This window comes from Hakea prostrata, chromosome 7, assembly GCF_041222555.1.
Source record: "Hakea prostrata isolate BN-2017 chromosome 7, UWA_Hpros_2, whole genome shotgun sequence".
Classification (NCBI taxonomy): Eukaryota; Viridiplantae; Streptophyta; class Magnoliopsida; order Proteales; family Proteaceae; genus Hakea; species Hakea prostrata.
In genome coordinates, this window is record NC_142606.1 from 509,181 (window position 1) to 532,490 (window position 23,310).

Genomic DNA, 23,310 nt, shown 5'->3' on the forward strand with positions numbered 1-23,310 from the left:
TGATTGAATTTTTTTTGTGTGATGAAAAAGTATTGGGGAGCACATAACTCTTCCATGGAGGTGATCCCATGATGTATGCTGAATAAAATCTGTGGAGATTGGCAGAACAGTCACCTAAACCCTAGGCTCTCTGTAGAGGATGAGTAAAAATCCAGAGGTAGATGTCTCAAACCCTGGTAGCACTGGCCATGTGGGAGTTGCTGTACTTTTTAAGCATCCATCAATTCCCAGCTGTGCTGTTGCTGTACTTTTAAGCATCCAATTCTCAGGGGTCGGTGTTATAAACAGTTGTGAAAACGACTCCTCCTTTCAGTAAGATACATGAGAGTATGAGACATCGATTCACTAAGGAATTCTGAATCCCAATCACCAATCACCAATATTCTAAGAGTCATATAACAGAACCAATGGTCTCTATATGTTTTCCGATTCATGGGTTCGGTTGAACTCTCCAGGTGAGCTGGTGAGGTGAGGAGAGGAGAGCTTCTGATTGATTGAAAGTTGTTCTGTTCTTGGCTCTGCTCTGCTCCTGAGGGTCCATCTAAGTCAGGGATTTGGAATTTAAAGTTAAAAACTTGGATACGAAAAAAGTTTTTAAAAAAATTCGATAGTTCCGAGGCATCATCCGTTGATTCTGTAAAAGCCTAAATTAAATCCCCATCTCGAGGTGCCCACATCCCCATTTCTGTCGAGACACATAAACCTATGTAACATCTGACACTAGCCGTTACCCACGTTACATGATTACATCTTCCCCCAGCCCGTAAAAGCACCACCACCACACCTTGCGCCGGCGCCGGCGCCGGAGACGGAGCAATTCAGGGCGGTGACCAGTTCCACGACCTCGATTGAGGAGCCAAAACCCAGTCCAGCAGAAGAACCCATTGAGTTGCAGCAGAATAATGAATTTGTAGGTCTAGAAACAGAGTAGAACAACAGAGGAAGAAACCATGAATGTGTATGTGAGAATCAAGAAGCCAAAATGCAAAGCCCAGTTCCTCTTGAACTTGGCGAAGTAACTCTCCGGTGGTTCCTGGTAGTGTATCTCCAATTCGTACGATTCGTCTAGATGACCCATATCGGCGGCGCCTGCAGCTTCGGCTGCGGCCCTCATCTTCAGGTGCTTGAGGCGTTCGGTGGCTAGAGCTAAAGTCAGCTTATGGCAGCGTCTCTGGTACTTGAAACCATTGATGCATCGGAGAATCTGAGCTACTGAAACATAGAAGATTAGGTGGCCCAGGGAGAGGAGTCCAATGGGAACCCAACAATGCCGGCATTGAAGCCTTGGTGACTGAACTTGAGCACCCAACACCAAGGCCAGGAAGAGGAAGAAGAGCTGGAAGAGCTTCCATAGCTCCTTCTTTTGCTGATCTACAGCTCGTTTCTTCTCCAGGGTTTTCTCGAAATGGAGCTGTATGATGGTGTTTAGGGCTTGTATTGCTGGCTCTTTCGGGACCATTTGGTGCTGCTCGTAGTCTTCCGCCATGGCTGATGATGGCCACTACCTCCTGGACCCAGCTCGATCTCTCTTTTTCTTTCCACTGATCTTATTTTCCTTATCACTTTCTGGTTGGAGACCGGAGGTGGGGTTTCAGGCCCTGCTGGAAATAAGAAACAGATAAGGATAGGCGCTGTGAGTGGTGTGTATTGTATTCTTGTTGCTAGCCGTTGGGTTTGCTGGAGTTTTCAGATTTGTGTGATAAAAGAAACTTTTTGCTCTTGGGCCCTAGGTTTAAAAGTATTAATATCTGGGTATTAAAATATTTAAAATGTATCATCTCGTATAGAGTATTGTATTGTATTGATCTGTGTATTTTGGTGTAACTTAACAGAGAGACATATCAAAATATGTATTGTATCAATTGACTAATATATTATTGTATCGTGAGATAGTTTAAACGTTGTTTGAGCCATGCAATAACTAAAGGTCTGGGATTCCATTTTCAAAGGAGAAGGCCTTTATGGCATTACCATCCTTTTCTTGTGGTTGAGTGGGTGTTTGGCCATTTTTGCCCGACATAACTGGGCTCCAGATCTTCTGTGCCCAGACTCTGGGAGGGTGTGCATCCATCTAATGGCCCGTTATATGCCCTGCCCATGGTACCAAGCAACGATAGCAATCACGGGTAAATCACATATCGTTCATCCAACAGAGCAGCTGCATGAATACACGTCCTATCCGAACGCAGAGATTTGTGTTAACCTAGCTCATGCATCATATGCTGTTGCTGCGAGCGGCACGCAGCCTTCTTCACAAATTAAGGTTGTGTCAATTTCTTGGTAAGCGTAGGTATTCAGTTTTCAATTTTGTAAAATACCTCTTCTGCAAATGTTGGGCTGCGTTCCTTATGGCGGATCTTGGACCACAGAGCAAAGACCTTGTGGGCTGGGGCTGTGCACAAAACCAGAGGTCCCTAAACCTAACATGGATTGGATGGAAACCTTTCTTTTACATCGAGGAGATTTGGTGCCCTTAGAAAATGCCATGTGTTCGATTTAAATCTAAAGACCATGATAAAACAAGTTCATTTTTTTCTAACTTTGAAACCCACATTACAGTAAAACCCAACGAATATCTCCAAACCCAACTTAGTTTTCAAGTTTCCCTCCTAAGAAAAATTTGCTATCCTATTAGTAGACCTCAGAAAGAGCATGGAGAGAAGGTATGCTGCAACTATAAAATATCAAAGACAATACTATTCAGCTCCAAATCTACATAACCTTGCTTCAATTGATCGATGAACTGCAGAGTGCAGACAATTCGATTAAATGATAATGTTGTTTAAACCCAAATTTGCAACATGAAGTAAACCTGCTTTAACTACTAAAGTTTCTCCTATAATGATTGAATTTGCAACAACTCCAGAAGAAGAATCAGAACTCAACTTGCCTCGATGATTACAAACCACACCACCAATGCTCAAAGATCATTTGATCTCTCTCACCGTCGGTATGCTCTAATTAATTACGCTGTACCAGTAGTTCAAAAACTCGATTTCATTCACGTTTTAAATGAAATCTGTTTTCTAGGATCTTCCGCCAACCTGAGAGGTCAACATTAATTTCACTACGAACCCACCTCATTTATGAATTTGGCAATTTGGTTTCCAAACTTTCCATGAAGGAGATAACACTGACGATTTTACCAACGGCCATAACATACCAGACAATCTCCTGCAACTTGCTTTACTGCACCATAAACATTATAAATTTTACCACCCAAAAAAAAAAAACCAAACAGATTTGCTGAACAGCTGCAATTCATGAACAGATGTAGGTTTCATTATTCAGTGCATGCATCTCTAGGCATGTTACCTTCATCAATTCCTTTGACACTTCAACCAACCATTATCATACATTTAAAAATTTTTTTTCTTATTACTTAACATTCTTTAAGATGATAGTACTTTGGATCACTTCTTATGCACTCTCTTGACGTCTTTTCACCTCACCGTACAATAAGGTGAGATCCATGTGGGATTTGCTGGGAACCCATTTCTTCTTCTTCTTTTTTTTTTTTTATTGTATTGAAAGACAGGCTCTGCATTGTCCCTATTGTATAATAGAGCATCAAGGTAGCACATATCTCTATTATAGTAAATAGATGATTCAAACCTTATTGATAGAAATTTTTGATAAAAATATTTATCCATAAAATTTAAGTCATTCACGTGAAATGAACTATTATAACAAAAATATATATGCCCAATTGTTTGTGGAGAAACACCTCTCATGGTGCTTGTATTTTTAATATTGGGGGTTCAGACTCAGATGAAAACCTACCTGTATATGCATGTATATATTAAGAAAAAGGACAAAGGACAGTATACGGGCTATCAGGTCATCTCAGGTTGTATCAACTAATATTATTCAACACCTCTACTAAGTATCTTTACTATAATATATAAAGAGAGATAAGGGACCAACTTGTCCTGCAGCTCCAATAAGTAAACTTTGAAGCTATAAAAAAATTAAAAGAAAACTATGGACTGATTAATAATAGCAAGCAATTCCTTTCAGCATTATTACTGATTAGACTTAATTATTTAAGTAAGGAATCAAATCTCATTGATATCGAAAATAAGTAAAAAAAAGTAAGGGCTCTAGGTCAAATTCTAGAATAGCATAATTTTCAAATAATATAACCCCAACTCCTAAGCAAGAGAAATATTTCTTTATAGTTCATCTCTTCTCTTAAGCAAAACGTAAATGATTAGGTTTTCTCCACCCTGAAATGATAGTTAAGAATTAGGGACAGCTCCGACAATTAAGTGAGTGGTCAAGCATAATTCAGTTTCAAAATAAATCAAAATTCTTGTGTCAACTGAGGACAACCTCATTTGAAGCTATTATTCGTGTTTGATGTGTTTCTTGATTTACATTCAAGGTTTATAGATAACGTGTCTGTATCATTTAACCATAGGTTATTTTCAGACTAATCTGCGTTTTTTTTATTCTTAAGTATCATTTCCAGGTTGGGCGTTCATACAAGAACACCTAGAAACAAATGAAGGGGCAAGCAGCATGAAATACACCCCATATGAAGACGTAATATTTTTTGGTAAACAATTTCTTGAACCATTCACATACAATAGCAGAGAGATCTAAATCTCTTGTCTAACCGCAAGTACTTGTTAACTTGTATGACTATAGTTTTTATATAATTTAAATACATCATCAAAAGAGTCGAATCCATGAGTTATTCACTAAGAAGTGTTGATCATTTTGAACTGAGCAATCCTTTGATGGTTCATTTGACTCGTCTTGATTTGCTAATTGCAAGTATATATATGGGCAATCTAAACTTGCATTTGGTCTGTAATTAATCTTGTATCAGATTAAAACCCAAAATGCATATATTTTAATGGATTTGTTTCAATCTTTCACAACTAGGGTTTTGATTAGCTTAACTGGTGCAACGTTTCCTTTTGATTTGGAAGAGCTGAGAGAAGCCCAGATGAGATTTTTGCAGTGAAACGGAAAGAAAGGTCAAGAAAAACTGTGTTCTGAGTACTTTAATAAATCATCTTCTCTCTACCCTACTGCAAGTCAAACAAGAATTTTACTTATTAAAGTGGGTATTAAAACTTAACAAGAAAAGGTCTTTTAATTCCGCAGTGGACCACACAAGCCTTACCAAAATGGCCTCATCAGAGCATAGTTTACATCGGCCATTAGAACATGATCATAGTGCTCTCGACATATGTATATATATAATATTGTTCTTATCTTTTCTGCTCCTATATTCCTGTAGCCGGAAAACTGGACTCGCTTTGGAACAGGCTCTTGTAGGGCCAAATTAGCTTGAGAAAAAGAAAAGATTCAGTATTTTGCAAACAGGAAGTGGTGGTGGTGGGCCATTTTCATTTCCTCCAAACCATAGTCCACATCAAGGATAGCGTAAGTAAAGCTATTATACAGTGTTACTTGTGGTTGCAGCCTCGATGATTTGGTTCTTATCAATAACCTTTGTTTATGAAAAAAGAATCCCAAATCAATCCTGTAAAGTATAATTAAGAACTGGTCAACGTTTTCATTTTGCCCATCTCTAGCTTCCTATCTTTTTCTCCTTCACAAAGGCCAATGTCCCTTTCCTGCATGGCTCAAAAAGAAAAAAATCTATTCTCTTGCCATGCCAACCTCAAAGCCATGATTTTCCAAGTCCACCATTGAACATTTTTAACATAATGTGGACTCATGATTCATGGTATGCACGAAACTGGAAAAAGAAATAATTGTCAAAAGGTAACGAAACTGAATTCAAAACAGTTTGGTTTCTGAAATGAAAACCCAAGAAGTTCCTGTTTTCAGTAGAAAATTTTTCTTCCATTTTCAAGGAAAGTAACTAAGGGTGATCATCTCCTGTTGCCATTACATTCAATTACCAGCTGGTTAGGTGTAACAGTACCTCAGCCACAAAATGGCAAACCATTTGAAGTGTGTGGTCACCAACATGGGCAGTTCTCCATGCTATATTGATGAAGAAATGGATTCAACATATCAAAACCACTAGAGGAAATATTGGGTCCCCAGCAAATGCTGCTAATTAGATGACTTGGTCGGTGCCCTTATTGTGATAGATACCCAAAGACATTATGGCATGTCTTGTACTCTTGTCCTATGGTGGGTTTTACCAAACGTATATGATATCTCAATGGTTTCCAGCAAGAATAGTACCACTACTCTCCTTAATTCATTCACATTCTGCTATTCCAGGGGTACTAGCAAGGCATTCATTTTGGTTATAAATTCTCTGCTGCCACAAGAACTAATGGAGATCAGATCAGATTCCCAGAAAAAGGATTAACAAAAGAAAGGAAGGAAATCTCAGAGATGGTAAAGTAGACTTACTGATATCTAAAACGTATTAGCTTAGATAAGTGTTATGGAATCCCACTAAGCAAGTGGTGATCGAGGTTTGGTGAATCAATGGCCTAATGGGGGATTTGAATTGTTGCTTTGTTGATTTGAAACACTATCCTTTCAACTTTTAGATATATGTAGTATAATAATTAACTTATATATCGAAAGGTATTAAGTTGAGTCATAAATCTCAAACACTGTGGCCCATCTTCAAGTATGAACAGGCCGGCCATGCATGATCACTGTGTGCGCACTAAGTTCATGGGAATCTAACAGTGCCGATGCCCATTGAAATTTGAACCTTAGACAACAGTAATTGATACTGAAAAAGTTGTATATGTTTAGAAAAAAGCTCTCTTGATATATATAAAATGTCAGTTAAAACTGATTTATTTTTGGAACCCAGTTCTTAGATCTTTGACAAGTAACCCACACCAAACTCTAATCATGTCAAAAGCTGGGGACAAAATAAAGGCTGTGCGCTGTGAGAAAAAGGCTGAGAAAGTCAGAAATTTAAAATAAAAAATTGACCACAAAAACTGGAAAACAGATATAAAAAAAAAATTCTGGGTAGAGCTGATGATTGAGTTGGACCACGCAAATAGTAATATGGGTAGAGAATGTTACTTGGTAAGAGAAGAAAGCTGTTATTATACCGGAAAAAGATGCTCTCATGGGAAGCCAGGAAGGGCAATTCAGCAAGATATAAGTACAGCTAAACAGAGGCTTTACATGCGATGGAAGGGTTTCTTATAATCCAAGCAAAGATTCTTTACTAGTGGAAGTTTGGACCATTCTGAGATTGTTTAAACGACAAAATTGCCCTCAAAATTAACAAAGCATCTCTCTCTATCATACACAAAGAGCCCCTCTCTCTCTCTCTCTATACACAGAGAGAGAGAGAGAGAGAGAGAGAGTCCACAGGCCACAGGTCTCTATCCATTGCAAAGCGCAGCAGAGATAGGCAAGAAAGTAGAAGATGATCAGAACAGAAAAGAGAAAGGAAAATTTATCGATTTCTTCAGGTTCCAGTTCCCACTGCATATGATGATGAAGAATCAGTTGATCTAACTATTACTGTACGTCACGAAAATCCGTCCTCACACCACAATTGTTCTTATTGAAACATGACATCGACCCAAATTTATTCTGTAATGGAATTTACCTCTATTACAGGAGTTTTATTAAGCAAAGATTATAAATAATAAATAAATTTCTATAATATAATACTCACCTTACGCTAAATCATCGAATATCATGCCAAGAAGGAACTCCAGGTTCAGGTAGATTAATGGTGGAGGATCAAATGCAGTTCCTCCTCCTTCCAGAGGTATCTGAATCAGTTTTTAGAGACCCATTTTACCAATCCCGACAGCTTCTGGAACTTGACCCATTTCCCAAAGCTTCTTCAGTCACTCAAAATGGCACACCCACCCCCACATGGAGTTCTCCAATTCCTCTCTCTATCTCTCTGTCTCTCTCTTCTTTTCTTCTTTTGATTTGAGAGTTGAGAAATTTCTCTTATTTCTCAATCTTGTCTCACTCGACAATTGCCATAGAAGAAGAATTGTTGGCCACGATCTCGTAATCTCCGCCTTCTTCTTCGACTTCGTCTTCTCCATCTTCTTCGTCGTCTTGTTCTGGGTTTCTCTCCATTTCCACAACCATGTTATTATCGCTCTCCACATCTGACTGTGGCCGGATCGGTTCTTGTCTGAGCGGCATTACCATGTTTTCAGGCTTCACTGCATAAGCTCCCATTCCAACGCCTCCCAAAGCTGCTGTGCTGCTGCTGCTGTTGCTATCCATCTTCTGCTGCGGCGTCTGTTGATGATGATGACTCTTTTCCCTGTAGAGCGCATCGAGCTGGTGGAAGTAAGGACATGTTTTGGAATCCTCAGGCCTCTTCTTGTTGCTCTCTTTCACCTTCTTGAAGTACTTGTTGATGTTCTCCCACTTCTCTTTGCATCTCTTGGCGTTCCTGTTGTATCCAAGTTTTTTCATGGCAGCTGAGATCTCCTCCCATAAAGGACCCTTTGGCCCATTTTCCTGGTACTTGAGATCCAGATCGGTTCTCAATTTTATCAAAGCCTGAACCTCCGGTTTCGGCCATCGAGAAGATAAACTGCTCGATGAGCCGGCAAAGCTGTCGCCGCCGGCGGCATTATCCGTCGCCGGCCGAGGCATATCCACCACCATCTTTTCCGGTATTGGTTGAGCTTGATTCAATGGCTGCGCTGGATGTGCTGGCTGTGCCGGAGGAGGAGCTGGATTTGAGGGCTGTTTTGGTGGATTTGGTTTTGGATTTTGGAATTGGATTTGGGTTTCATGCAATTGCAATTGAAGTTCAGTAGATTGAACTGGGTTTGTCTGTTCGGAGAGCTTCTTCAAGAACGCAATTACGGCAGCGTCTTTGGCAGCAGCAACAGAACGCTCATGCAGCATCAATTCGTGCTCTCGATTTATCCTCGTCATTTCCTGAGCTTTCCAAGCTTCTTCTCTCGCTACTCTTTCCCGCTCGCGTTTCTCTATCGTTTCCAAGAACTTCTTCTGTAGCATCTCTTGCTTCTCGATAACCTCGTTCATTAGTTTCTCAAAGAACGCTGTCATTTGGTTCCTTTTCCTCTTTCGCGAGCGGCTGCCACCACCGGATTCTTCTTCGGAGGAAGAAGATGAATCCATAGATGAAGTAGTCATTGGATCAGTGATTGTGGTTGGTGTAGTAGCAGTAGCAGTCTGAGCAGCAGCAGCAGTGGTGGTATGAGTAGAGACATTTGCTACCGCTGGAACTGGTGCTGGTGGCGCTGATGCTAATGGGGTGGCGGTCGTCGTTGGCATTGGAGAAGGTAGCGGCGCCGCTGCCGGTGATTGTGATTGAGATTGTCGTGGTTTTGACGGCGAGAGCGGAGGAAGTAACAATGATGTTGAGTGATGATGATCTAAAGCTTGAAGCTGATCGAAGAAACGGTAGGTCTTGCCGTCAGCTCTGGAAGCTCGTCCTTCTTTGATGCGTCTGTGATACTTGTAAACGTTCTCGAACTTTTCCTTACACTTCTTGCCGCTACGTTGATATCCAAGCTCTGCAAGTTTCCTGTGATAAAACAACAAAACAACCAAAAAAAAACCCAAGTCTCCATTGAATCACCAACAGTAAATCAAAAATTCTAACCCAGAAACAGAATAAATGGAACTCAATTTAATCCCAATAATGAGAAGAAAAGAAGAAGAAAAAAAAAGGAGACTTTACATTTACAGTTCACACTGGAAGAAGGAACCAATCAGGACCGAAGAAAGAAGCAGCAGCCATGGAATCAATCGAAGAGGACTGAAAGGAGAATTCCTTCCACTGAGGCTGTGGATTAATTTCCATGAGGCGAGTCATCTCATCTCATCTCATCTCATCTCACCAGTTAAAAGAAGCAGCCTAGGGAAATTAAATAAGAAAAAAGGAAGTGACTAGAGAAAGTACGAAAACCATGCAAAGCCCAGGATGAGGAGGTGGTGATTTGATAGATGAAGGTTTCCAGAAAGAGAGAACCCATCTTTCAAAAAGTACTTAGTTCTCGATTTTATCAAGTGGAAGACAAAGAAAAATGACGATGCAGATCATAGCACAGAAGCCCAAAATTTCAACTCCACCGGCTCTAATTTTCCTTCTTGTCTCTGAATTCCCTCTTATCCCAAGAGAAGAAATTCGCTTAAAATACCCCAACTACAGATCTCGGAATCTCCATAAATACCGAATCAAAAAACAAGCCTGAACCTCAAAGATCTGAGCTACCCAACTGAATAATTTGAAAAAACAAAAGAAAGAAAAAAAAAGCGAAGAGAAGAATAAGTACCTAGAAACCTCTTCCCATAGTGGGCCTTTGAGAGTGGAGTCACGAAAAGCAACGTCCATATCAGACCGAATCTGCAACAGCGCCAAGGTTTCTTGACGAGGCCACCGATTTCCGGTAAAATTCCGGTCACCCTCTTCACCTCTCTGCAGCTTCTCTTCTTCTCCTCCTCCTCCATGTCCACCTCCAAGCCCACTTCCAGAAGCAGAATCACATCCATCACCTCCAACTGTAATTGGCCCGCCAACAGCCACACCACTTTCATGATTCCCGGCGGAAGGGGCGGTGGTGGTGGTGGTGGTGGCAGCAACCCCACTTGAATTTCCCGAGGAATCAGAAACCCCCAACATAGAATATTCTGACAGAATTCTTGCAGAGGAGAGAAGGTGAATTCAATTGGGTTTGCTAGCTGCAGAATCGGGAATTATTCAGGAGGTGGGTCTTCGTCTTCCTGCTCTTCCTGCTCTTCTTCTTCCTGTTGTTCCTCCTGCTCTTCTTCTTCTTCTCCCTCGGTTCGACGACGGACGTTTTGGTCTTTCTGCAATGGAATCTTCAATTCCAACTCCTTTCTTTTTCTGTAAGAACACAGGAACATGACCTTAGGTAGGGGTTCCCTTAGTCGTTAGTAAAACCCATAATAAAACGGCAGGAAGAGGAGTTAAAAAACAAAAATGGAGCGGAAGAGAGAAAGTGAGAGAAAATGAGAGAAGATGAAGAGAGAGAGGAGAGAGAAGAGAAATTTCGTCATCAGCAAAGCAACAACAGCTGCAGATAGCGACGATGGTGATAATAAGTGTGGGTTTTTGTTTGTCCGAACTCTTCACCTAAATATAGTTAAAAAGCCGACCCATGTAGGTCAGCTTTGCTTTTTCGGCGTTTTCAGCTTCTCCGGCTTTCCTTCCTCTCTTCTCTTTTATCTTTTCTCTTTTCTACCCCTCGTAATTTCTCATTTTTACCCTTTTTCTTTTTTCTTTTTATATATATTCACAACTTCTCATTCTTCCATTCCATTCATTCACCCAACATGATTCATGTTGCAGTAGTTTTTCTTTTATTTATTTTTTTCTTCTTTATTATTATTTTTTTGGGGTAAGGGGGCTAAAGATAATCTTATCATCTTCTTCTCTACCCCAAAGAAGAGAGTAAAAGAAAAACGAAAAAGAAAAGAAAAAAAGAGGTGCATTAATTGAGTATCGTATCGCGCAAGATTAGGAATTTATTGAATGTAAAGACGAGAGCAATTTAAAGGTGCGATCATAAAAGATTTTCCGGGATTTCCGACGGTTTAAGAAATCTCCTAAAGTTACAATAACTGAGTCGGTTCTTCAAACAAGTGGCACGGTGGAGTGTATCGATGAAATATTATAGAAAGTGCTTGAATCAGGTTCGAAAAACGTTTGATTGTGTAAAGGCAAGAGTTGAACTGGTAGTTTCATGTGAGGTCAGAAACCAATAAGCATTGAGACATTAGCCATTGCAAGGTCGGTATAGCAGTAAAGACTCATACTTCTTAGTGAAGAGGTTATGGTTCGACCCTTGTAGATGGCATATGTAATACTCTTATCCCTTGTATATAAAAGTTCTCCTACTTCCAAAAAAATTAACAAGCAGGACTAGAGAATTCTGTGAAGATTTCATGTTTTTGCTAGCCATACCTTGGTTCAATGGTTTTGGAATTCTTATCGATCTATGACATGGAATAGGTTCGCTAAGCAAATCACATTAAAGAAGATACTAACTGATAAGTAAAAAATAATTAACCTTGTCAAACCACGGTCGGCTCAGCCATTTGGTCGTAGACTTGTAAATGGATAGCCAAAATCCACCTTTCGAATTTGCATTCGTATTCGTTTTAAGGGTATTCATATCCGGAATTTTTTTTAACAGAAAATATTCATATCGGTCCGCTAAGCAACCAAATTTGGATTCGGATAATTGTTTATCGGATCGGATAATATCCGGATAGAGTATAGTATTTTACATTTTTTTCTTTAAAAATGGATGCTAATCGGATTCGGATACCAGTAAATCGATTCGGATAGTGGTATTCGGTAAACGGAAATTAGAAATTTATAATAAAAAAATATAAAAAAGTGACAATTATCAATTAATAATCAGATAGTTTATCGAATTGGATTATTATTGGATATCCGATAAAGTTTTGGATTCGAATTCGGATGCCTTCTCTAAATTTTTACTGGATTCGGATTCGGATAACGGATTTGCTAATCGGATTCAGATATTGGTGTATCCGACCGACTCCGACTCGAATCCGAATCCAATCTGTTTACAGGTCTATTTGGTCGGGACTAGTTCAAGAGTTATTACTAAAAGTATCATAAAAGGGGCCAGACAGTTACAGAAAGAGGAGTGATCCCATCAAATTGGGGATTGGTGATCGTGCCCTATATAGAAACCGTAATAGACTCACATTAAGGAAGAAAACCCTACGATCGAAAAGCCACTAAGGAGAATTGAGAATAAATCCAACAATCGAGAATAAGAGGTAAACCCTATATAAACTGAAGTACAATACAAAGTAAAGTGATCTGAATTGTTTCCCTCTATTATTATTTTTCAACTAGGCTCTACAACTTGTCAAAGCTCTGTAGTAGTTCACTAATTGATTTAACATTCGGAGATGATTTATTGATTGCTAAGTCGGCTCACATCTGACAATTGTTTTACAGGTACCCAAGAGTAGAACAATTATTAGACACATCACTTACAAATGCGATAAAAAAAAAAAATTTCATTGAAAAATCGTATTATATATTTACCAAAGAAAAGAAAAAAAGAGAAATGATGGTGTATCAAGCACTATAATTTTTGACCTTGGGTAATTTCTATACCCAAAGTGCCCTCGGTGGCCCCCATTGCGTTTCTCACATTTCAACCCATGGTGGATGAGAGTGAAATTGTGGCCATGGTGCATACACGGAGACCCGCAGGGACCTACAAGTGATCGTGACCATCAAATTTGTGGACTTTAATTGTCTTGCTTCTACTCTTAGACAAGTTATATGAAATTTCTAATCAAATAATTTGGCCTACTTTAATTACCCCCCTCTTAATTGTCTCCTCTCAAGATATGATTTAATAATTCAAACATGTAATATTTTTCGGTGTAGGCCATGTGAACTGGTAATGCAATTTATGGAAATTATCAAATGGGACCGATTTAGTTAGCCAGTGGAGCTACCGTATTCAATGTGGTTACAGAATAATTTACCAAGCCAATCTGGTTCACACATTGTGAATTCAAGGTATTATTATTATTTTTTATTTTTTAATTCCAGAAATAAATAAATTGAAAAAGGTGAAAGGGCAAAGATGTAAAAAGTGAAAGATTTGAAGTGGCTGGAGCCGAAGAGTGATGGCTGGAAAGTTGAAGCGGTGAGAAGGACATGAGTAGTAATTTGGAGAGAATGTGAGGGGTAAAGTGGGAAGAGTGGTAGGTCGGCAAAGGGTAAATGTCAATCTCTGCGATGCTGAGATGAGATGACTCGAATTAACATTTATTTCTAAAATTAGGAGGGCTTCCTTTCTTTCCTGACTGACTCTTGCTGCGTGTACGTAATTATATACCTTGACGATAAGCCACGTTCTTTCGTTAAATCTAGATTTTTATTTCCGCTCTGCCCCTTTCACTTTTTATATCTTTTAACTTTCTCTTTCTTCCTTTTGCATATTAATGATAGGACAACAGGAGAAGCGGCTTTCCCAACGCAACGCTTGCGTAGGGCGTAGGGTAGACTCTTGCTACGACGCCAATGCATGAATCAGGGATAGAGCCGGAATTTAAATTTTCTCCAATTTTTACACATCAAAAGAGGAATGGAGATTCTCTCAACCCAACAAGCCCAAGCCCGGGCCCTCATCTTCTCAATATTCACATAAGGCCTGACATAAGTAGGGCACCCTTATGCGAGCGTTGGGGAAGTTGGGTGGAGAGGATCTGAAATCTTGAAAATATGATTAGATAAAATTTTTTAAAATTTATCATTTTATTGTAAAAAATGAATTTAATAAATTTCCACCAATGCCTATGCATATTATGGTATATATATATTGAGATACTGTTTTATCACATCCGATTGATGTAGTTATCTATGCCGCTAGCTGAGTTAACATTCTCTCCAATTAAAAAGAAACTTGCAAGGTTAAAAGTCTGAAAGGTGGGGGGAGAGAAAGAGAGAGAGAGAGATGAGCTTACGTGGCAGTGTGTGTTTTTTTCATCTCAATTATTTTGAAGAGATGCCACCGAAAATCTTCTCGAATATTATTTTGGGATTAAATAAATTTAACGACAATTAAAGTGGAGTCTAACTATGATGAATCTTTCATGTTAATCAGCCTACTGCTTACCTGTCAAGCTGTCTCTCTCTCTCTCTTTTTTCTTCTCTTTCTCTTTCTCTTTCTCAATGATTTTAACATTAAAAAAAATTTAAAAAGGAGAAAGAAACTGTAGTTGAAAACCAAAGTCATTCTTTGTGTGTTACCTTTGGCTTTGCTGCGCCACACATGCTGACCGTTGGATTTCCAAATTATTTCTCATCAGATTAAGTCCCGCATGTGGAGTAACATGGCAAGCACGTGATATTTAACTCTATCATATAGCTGGCTCGACGCATCCTCATAAGTAACATAACTTGGTGGACCAGCTTGGAAAGGAATAATTTTCTTTCTTTTTTGTTTTTATCAGAAAAAAAAAAATCATATACAACTAATTTGCAAAGCTATCAATTTCAAAATAATAATAATATTATGCTTTATTCCAATTCTTGACTTCAAACCATTTAGTGCTGATTTTTCCTAACTAAACTAATTTCTTATAGAAGATCATAACACATGTATTACTTTCCTTTTGGTACAAGCACATATGTATTACATTATGTAACAAATTATATCTGCATTTTAACCATTGGATGGAGAAGGTATAAATGCTAAAACATCTTTGTATTGACATGTATCACGAATATCATGTATCAATGCCTAGGATTTAGGCACTGGAAATTCTTTATTCTTACCAACACTTTCGCCTTTTTTGAACTTGGGAGTGTTTGCCATTAGAGTAGATGTCTACACTCTCCTCGCAATTTTTCACTATACAATAGGACTAGGGTCCACCTTTGAGTGTTGATAAGAAGAATTAGAATTGAAATCTTTAATGAGCTCCATCATGTGTAGGCTATATATGCAATGGAGAGGTGCGTCGAAAGCACAGACGGTTATCCTGATCTATTGACGATCCAGACTTGCCTTCTCTATCGTCTCAATTACGTGGTTTTCTCTCTCTACAAAAATTATGAAGAAAATCCTTCACGCACCCATGACTTGACATGACATTGAAATACATGTACAAGCAGTGTAGATTCCTCACCCTCAAAATACATGGTTTTTGTGATGATTTCGTCTTAGAGATGGTTAACCATGCAAATTGAACCAACCCCTAAATAAAGGAGCGAACACTTCTTTTTAGCTTTTTAACTTTTCCTCTTTGTTTTTTTGGGTTGAAATAGCTTGGACGTCATATATACTTTCCATATCATAAACATTAGCCAAGTGGATTACCACGCCGGCAGCGTGCTAAGAATATAAATGTGAGAGGGTCTTGGTTAGTCTGGTTTTGACTGAACCCGGTTAGCCAGCCTGGATCATACCATTTTCCGGTTTAACCTCAAAGCTGCCCTACAACCGCTAAGGAGCTGTCAGTGGTGGTAAGGGACAAGAGAGCAGCGAAGGAAAAGACATGGGCCTAACAAACAAGTGGAGGCCCATGGAGGTTCTGGCAATCTCATAGTAATGACAGCCTACAATGATTGGTCGTATTTAATTTACAAATTACAACCGAAAATGTTTTTATTTTATTGAAAAAGAAAAAGAAAAAAAAGGAAGCGTACGATGCCGGTGTGCAGAATCGATCATACGTCTTTGTCACATGTAAGGTGTATAGATTCCTCCCACATTGGCGGCGTAGGCGTAGGAAACCTTGCTTTGCTATTTTTATTTATTGCTTTCTTTCGAAGTCTCGTGTCCACTTCTAATATGAGCTGTCAGTGAAGATATCTGAAAGAACTGATCCACAAAATAAAAAGCTTCCAAACGCGTTTCATGGGCAAGTTAACTTGTTTATTATCTCATCTATTAGTAAAACAAAAAATCATTATAACATTTTTCTTTATTGAGAGGATGGGATTTCAACGCATTCATAAACAAACAAACAAACAGAACAAGAATTTCAACGAAACAATAACCAGAAACAGGAGGAGAGAAAAGGTAATAAAGAGTTTCATCTGAGATATTCTTCTTCATCACTTCTATATGTAGCATATATGAAGCAGCAAAGGAAAAACTACTTCTCAAAGGAAAATTGTAAATATAAAATACCATATACATGAGAAATTTTTTCTAATGACATAATATGAACGTTTACGGTGATTCTCTTTCTCTTATTTCCAGTCATGTGGTCCTCATGTGAAGTCCATATCGATGATTTTGTTTTTAAATTCCTTGATAATATAGTGTACATATCTCTCTATATTTTTTTTTTAATAAAAACTGTTTCTCAAAAACAAAATAATAAATAAATAGATATGTGTATCCACTAAACTTAATAGAATCAAGGGTAGGGTATTATTTTAAATTTTCGTCCATAATTGATCCATTATTTAAGGGTAAACCTGAAGATTTCATCTCCACCGCAGGTGGATTTTTATTTTATTTTTTTGAAAAAAAATAATGGAGCTGTAAAGATTAGCTGGAAAAGATATTTTAGTACAAATGAATCATGTAGTCAATACTGTTGTCTTTTTCTAGAGAGTCATTTAATTATTTTATTTCTTCATGAAAATTCTGGGTTTTGTGAACCACGTAGAAACTACCTTCCAAGTTGTCTATAGTCCTATTCCAACACATCACATGCGACTTTGCCCATTCTAATTAATCTCTAAAATAGGAGGCCCAAAAAATTGTATTTTCATTGGAAAAATTTATTATTTGCTTGAGATATCTTGTTCAAATTATTAAATGGTATTTATGACCATGTACAGAAGTGCTGTGGTCACGAAATAATAATGTGGTGGTACACATTCAAATTCAATGAGTATATTTCAATACTCGATTGATAATATATAAATCTAGCAGGTCTTGTCTTTTCTTATCCTTCAATCTCGCTTCTATTTGAGGTCATACTGGATATAAAGCCCAAGCTATGCATATACAAGGGTATTTACAGGGTTCAGTTAAATGTTGTTGTGCCACTTCGAAAATTTTCTTCTAATTTATCACTTATTGAATCTTTTCTTAAGCCAATTCTAATATGATCAATTCTTATCTTATTTTGAAGTTTGTCTGGGTCAGTTTATGTGTACCTTGACTACATCCTTAGAAAGTAGTTTCTGCTCTGAAGAGATTCGAATTCTTAACTATATGAGGTATTAATTTTTTGCCAAATCATCTACCCTGGAGAATTCATGATATCACTTAAGAACCAATAATTAACTAACCTTAAATTGTAGTGTATCCCACAGACAGAGAAAGAGAGATTAGTGCTTGATGATCTGTGACTAGTGCTTCACCTACTACTTGTTGGCTAGAAATATTTCTTAATTTCTAAATGCCAACCACACAGCTCAATCATCTTATGGCTTGGTATGGAATATTTTTACTTGAAAAAAAAATAAAAATCGATGACTTTGTTTTGTTTTCTAGCTAGCTTCTAGTCATGGAGCTTGGACGATAGTACCTAAATCAGAAAATTTTACTTTACCTGTAGATCTGCTTATCAGAATTTTTTAGAATAGTTTATGATTTTAGGTGAAGATTATGGTTTAAAAAATTCTCTTCTTATGGATGACTATATATTTTAAGCCATTAACATGAGACATGTGATAATGTTTTTTAATAATTTCAAATGATTAGCATACGATACAAACTAAGATCTAAACCGGTCACTTTTGTAAATCGGTCCAACCAAATAATTAACCGGTCCAGTAACTGAAACCCCTGGTTCCTGATTGGTTCTTAATTTAAATTTCTGGAGCATCATTCTGTTTTTGGGCCTTTGCAACACAAGAAAGAAGTGAATTGCGAAAATGAGGTAAATGGGCCAGAGGCCCAAGTATGTGAGCTCATGTGATATGACTCGGTTAACCCATAAAATGTGTCAGTGAAGCGATTCAGTCTGGTTTCATCTGGCTGAACCAGTATTGGTCTCATGAAGATCGAACCAGAGTCAACCAAATACAATGAGGATAGGTCAGCCCAGTCATTCAGGCTTTTATCAGTTTCATAATAAGAGTTCAAATAAAACCAACCCGTTGAAGATTCCATTTGGTTTGATCTTGTGTGGACTCTAGACCGGTCGGTTTTGTCGATCCAACCGGCTGGGTCCGGAATTTGTCATCTACATCTTCATTGATAGTTTGCAACTATCATAGTCATAAAATTGCCACCGAAAGCCGGAAAACACACACACATGATTTCACAGACTATTTCATCCATGGAAACCTTCATTATGGATTTTTTTTTTTTTTTTTTTTGGGAACATCATCAAACCAGTCACAAGGTGGACCCATGGGCCCAACAAATTTGGAGAGGGAGGGGGTGAAGACGTGGAAGGACGAATTGTCGAGCTCAAGACCTCCATGGACTTACTGCCTTTGTATAGAAGACTACTGTCTTAGTGCCAGAAGCACATCCACCTTCACTATGGGCACTGTGACTTGTATGCTGCGCATTAAATGCGTAGCACTGAAGCACGACTCCACTATGGGTTCAAATAAATATTAGAATATGCTGTTTGATGTATCTAATTCTTAGTAGATCCTAGGTATAGAACGCAATACAAAATACAACTCAAAAAAAAAAAAAAATTTTTTTTTTTTTTCTGAACCTACTAGAATTTGATCCAATAGAGCATACCAAACACAACCTAAAATGATTCGTGTATCCGTTCTCAAACCATGAGATTTTCTCTATCTTTCGCTCTTGTTGAATAGAGAATTTTAATCTAAGCCACTGCATCATACAATATTATAATGTTATCATCAAACATATTTTTTTTGAATAAAATAAAAAGAAAAAACTAAACTCATCACTGGCGCTTTCAAGTTGAATATTTCGATCAGATTTTATCCATTACACTACCTTATAAGAGCTTAATCAGCAAGGTGGGGGCCATAGACCATGGAGAACCTAATTACTTTGACTTGCAGCTGCAACCAAAATACTTTGGGAGTCAAGCGATTTGATCGAGTTTGGTAAATCATCTAGGAAATCTGAATGATCTTTCTTGCATGCCAATCACAGAGAAGGAAAACATCTTTTAATTGGTGACTTTAAATGTTAAATTGGAAAATTCTATCCAATGTCACCTAGAGACGAAGTCGTCTGAAAAAGGCTGAATTAGATACTCACCCATGAATGTGACATGCAATGTAAGCTCTTGGTCCCCTCGTTGAGGATCTTATTAGCAAATATATAATGGGCTTCCAAATAAAATATCAAGATTCTACAAAATGTTTTCATTTTTCATTTTTTTGGGGTCAAAAGTTCAAACATTTCATTCATTATTGAAAGATAACACAGACACAAACACCCAACAAAAAGAAAAAAACAAAGACTAAGGGATGGGTCGAACCTAATAAACCTTCAGAATACTGGTTATGACAACCACAGAACCAGAAAACCCTAATGGGTATGATAAACATAACCACTACCACCGCCTGCGGTTACACACCATACAGGCGGTCACCGACGCAGACATTTCCCATTTTATTGAATCAGCAGTCGTATGTGTTTTGGTGGAATCAGTCCATATCAGACGAAGTTGTTCTTATCCCTATATCCCAAAAGAATCTAACTTGTGGGCTCCTCAAATAGATCCTTTTAGGCCAATGATTTGCCCACTTGGTAAACGTAAATCAATAATGTTATTAGCACTGTGCTGATTTCGGCCCTGAAGAAATCTCCAGGAAATGCCAGTGTATTATAACATTGCAAATCCAAATCTGTAAACAAGTAGTCTTTCTTCACAAGAAAAATTTGTAACTCAAACTTGCTTATCTCATGTGATATCTACTTTGATTACAGTCGCAATCAACCACAACAAGAGCTAGATGACAACAAAATATGACCAAAGCATCCAATTGTATTCAATGTTCTCACAGTCAATTTCATGTCAAACACAAAAAGCAAGTGCATTGGGTTTCATTACCTTAAAAAGCACACCACATAATCAAGAGCAGCAAGCTTTTGTATCTACAGTCAATAATTTTCAAACACCTCTATTTTCCCGCTTGGAATATCCACTATTTCAAGAGAATTCTTGTATATTAAAGATAAAAAAACACATTCATTAAAAGTCAATTCAACGATGATGTACAGCCAACATCTGGGTTTAATCAGTCTCACTTAACTTTTGAAAAACTAATGAATGCAAACTCAGATCTTCAGGTCCTAACCCCTGGGGTTTCTATGTACAATATGCCAGGTGGCAGGGGGAGTTCAGGGAAGGCAAAAAGAACAAGAAGAAAAACTCACCAAATAATGACATCAAACCACCCATGTTGAAATAGTGTAGCTAAATTTCTTCTCTTCATGAGTCTCCTGTGAAAAAGAACCATTGACATGCGACATGAGTAGAAAAAAGCCTCCAAATATTCTTTATGCATGATATAAAGAAATGAGATTAAAGCACCACTGTAAAGCAATCCCTACTGAAAGATTCCTTTCTCTTTGAAGTGAGTCCAGGTTTTACCAAACCTATCAAACATTAAATAGAAGGCAAATGCGTCTCCCTTAGGAACCAAAGAAGCAAATAAACTGATAAGATTGAGGGTGCAATTTTTCTGGCAACTAATTCTTTCCCTTAGCTAGATCAATTTGACAAGAAGCATATATATATTTTTTTGAATGAATAAATAATTGTATTAACGAAAAAGAAACAAACAAAAGGCAGTCCTTTAAGAGGAAGACCGGAAAGAAAGGTTAAAACTCCAAGTGACAACAATAAGCATGTTCCTTAGGGTATCAGCAATTAGGGGATGGGGAGAGGCTCTTCGGGTATTAGCAATCAGGGGATGGGGAGAGGCAACAAGCTTAGAAGAAACATCAAAATAAATGGCATTCAAAATCATATCTTTCGAGCGGGATTTAGAAGTCCACCTCCGAAGATTATGCTCCCACCAAAGATGATGGACAATGGCACTAAACATGAGCTCACCAACATGATCGCAAATGGAAGAACCTGGAAAGTTTCTCAGAAACCAAGAACACCCACTAGCAAAACCAAATGATTGCCTCAAACGGGGCCAAATAAGGGAAAGGGCTTTTTCCCAGATAGATCTGGTAAAAGAGCAAGCAAAGAAAAGGTGGTCAAGGTCCTCCGTGTCATTCCAACAAAGGATGCAGTTTGGGTTAATAGGGATATAACAACCAATAAGGAAGGATTGGGTGGGGAGAGCATGGTTAAGGGCTCTCCAAAGGGTAAGGGAGTGCCGGGGGATGCATCTTTTGAACCAAACCAGCGGAGGCTGGGGGGGCTTTGGGTTATGGGCACGGAAGAGGTTCCAGGTTGAAGCGGTGGTAAAGGTTTTGGTAGGGGAGAGAAGCCAAATGGTAGTGTCACTGGGGGAGTTAGAAATAGTGGGAAGGGAGTCCCAAACCTATGTGAGAATAGGGAGGAGGGCAAGAGTCCAGGAGCCATAAAAAATGAAAGTAGACAAGGGGTGGATTTGGGGCTACGGGTATTATAAACTTCGTAGGGGCCAAAGAGAGAAAAGAGAATTGCCCATCTGATGCCACGGGTCTAACCAAAAGGAGGGAGGGAGCCAATGGAGGTTGAAGTAGAGATAGCAGAGAGAGCACGGGGGTCGAAGCAAGAGAAACTACATTGTCCCAAAATCCAAAAACAAGCTTAAAATCTATAAGTTTAGGAATGGCACAGAAATTTAACGGCAATTAAATGGCTAGACAGTAATAATACTTTCAAACAAAATCAGCACATCAAAAACGTACAGCATTAGTAAGGATGTGTTTAATACGGCTGGTCTAAAAGCGATAATGACAGACCCACATAACAGACACTCACAACTATTACACAAAAATAATAGCATTATCTGGCCGAAATTTTTCTTATCAAAGAGAAACCTACACAATATTCATCATATGACTCATTAGATCCGCAAAATAAGTTCATGCAAATAATAACTAAAACCATGAAAATCCAAAAGATAAACTTCATCATAGGAAAGAGAACAGCATCCATCATACGATCAATCAAACCCACAAATTGAAGTTCATCATCAAAAGAAAACATCAATTATTCAAATGCAATATGTCAGTGTCCCTGAAGTCGAAACAAATGTGAAATGAATCACATTTGCAGGATTATAATGGCGCCATGACAGTGGTGCTGCGATGTAATGCAGACCATATCACTTTGGTTGGAGAAGGATTTCTAAAACATAGTTTCCTGACCAAGGACATCACATGATCAAACACAAGAAAGGACATTACCATTCTGCCAGTGACACAAGATCAAAAGAGCTACACGGGTAAAATTCTCAGCAATAATCAAGAAAGAGAAAAAGCTTCTAAATAAATGTCAGAAATTGAACCACTACCGTTTCATCAAAACAGTTAAAATTTCAGAAAACAGGGAAGATAATAAATTGTTAATGACTAAGAACTCTCAAGCTCTCATACCAGATACGAGATCATTTGTCTTCAGGAAGATGATTCAATTGATTAAAACCAAAGTATATACACACAGAAACAAGAGATATTTTCGGGGGAAACGAAAACAAGAAGAAATTATGCTAGGAGGAAGACCGATTTACCTCAACGGCTCTGCTACGTAGAAGATGGAAAAGTGGAAGCTCGCAAAGACGGTGGCTAGGGCTTTCGAAAAGAAGAGGTGTCAATGCCAACAGCCCAACTGCCCATTGCCCAACAGCCCAACAGCCCAACTACCAAGTACTGCCCAACAGCCCATGTGTAGTTTCGCTTTTGACAAAAATGCCCTTGATGAATTGGTGAAATACTGGATTGATCGACATCCTCATATCCAGATCCACTTGAACCGGGAACGAATCATCTGGTC

General features: G+C 38.4%; 2 protein-coding genes and 1 long non-coding RNA gene across 3 annotated transcripts; all 3 read right to left on the minus strand.

The window, feature by feature from the left end:
* Window positions 1–225: 225 nt before the first annotated feature.
* LOC149008750 (uncharacterized) lies at window positions 226–1,674 on the minus strand. Its single transcript, XM_089161965.1, has one exon. It carries the CDS (start codon window positions 1,484–1,486, stop codon window positions 917–919), a length of 570 nt encoding a protein of 189 aa, XP_089018091.1. The 5' UTR covers window positions 1,487–1,674; the 3' UTR covers window positions 226–916.
* Window positions 1,675–7,264: 5,590 nt separating this feature from the next.
* LOC149008751 (trihelix transcription factor DF1-like) lies at window positions 7,265–10,996 on the minus strand. The gene is made up of 2 exons (XM_089162287.1): window positions 10,206–10,996; window positions 7,265–9,454 (listed from the first exon to the last, which is right to left on the minus strand). The coding sequence occupies exons 1-2, from the start codon at window positions 10,550–10,552 to the stop codon at window positions 7,903–7,905; spliced, it is 1,899 nt and encodes a 632-aa protein (XP_089018413.1). The 5' UTR covers window positions 10,553–10,996; the 3' UTR covers window positions 7,265–7,902.
* A 7,831-nt stretch (window positions 10,997–18,827) lies between these two features.
* Window positions 18,828–23,119, minus strand: LOC149008752 (uncharacterized). The gene is made up of 3 exons (XR_016174683.1): window positions 23,048–23,119; window positions 20,748–20,813; window positions 18,828–19,420 (listed from the first exon to the last, which is right to left on the minus strand). It is a non-coding gene; the product is annotated as an uncharacterized LOC149008752 (long non-coding RNA).
* Window positions 23,120–23,310: the final 191 nt, after the last annotated feature.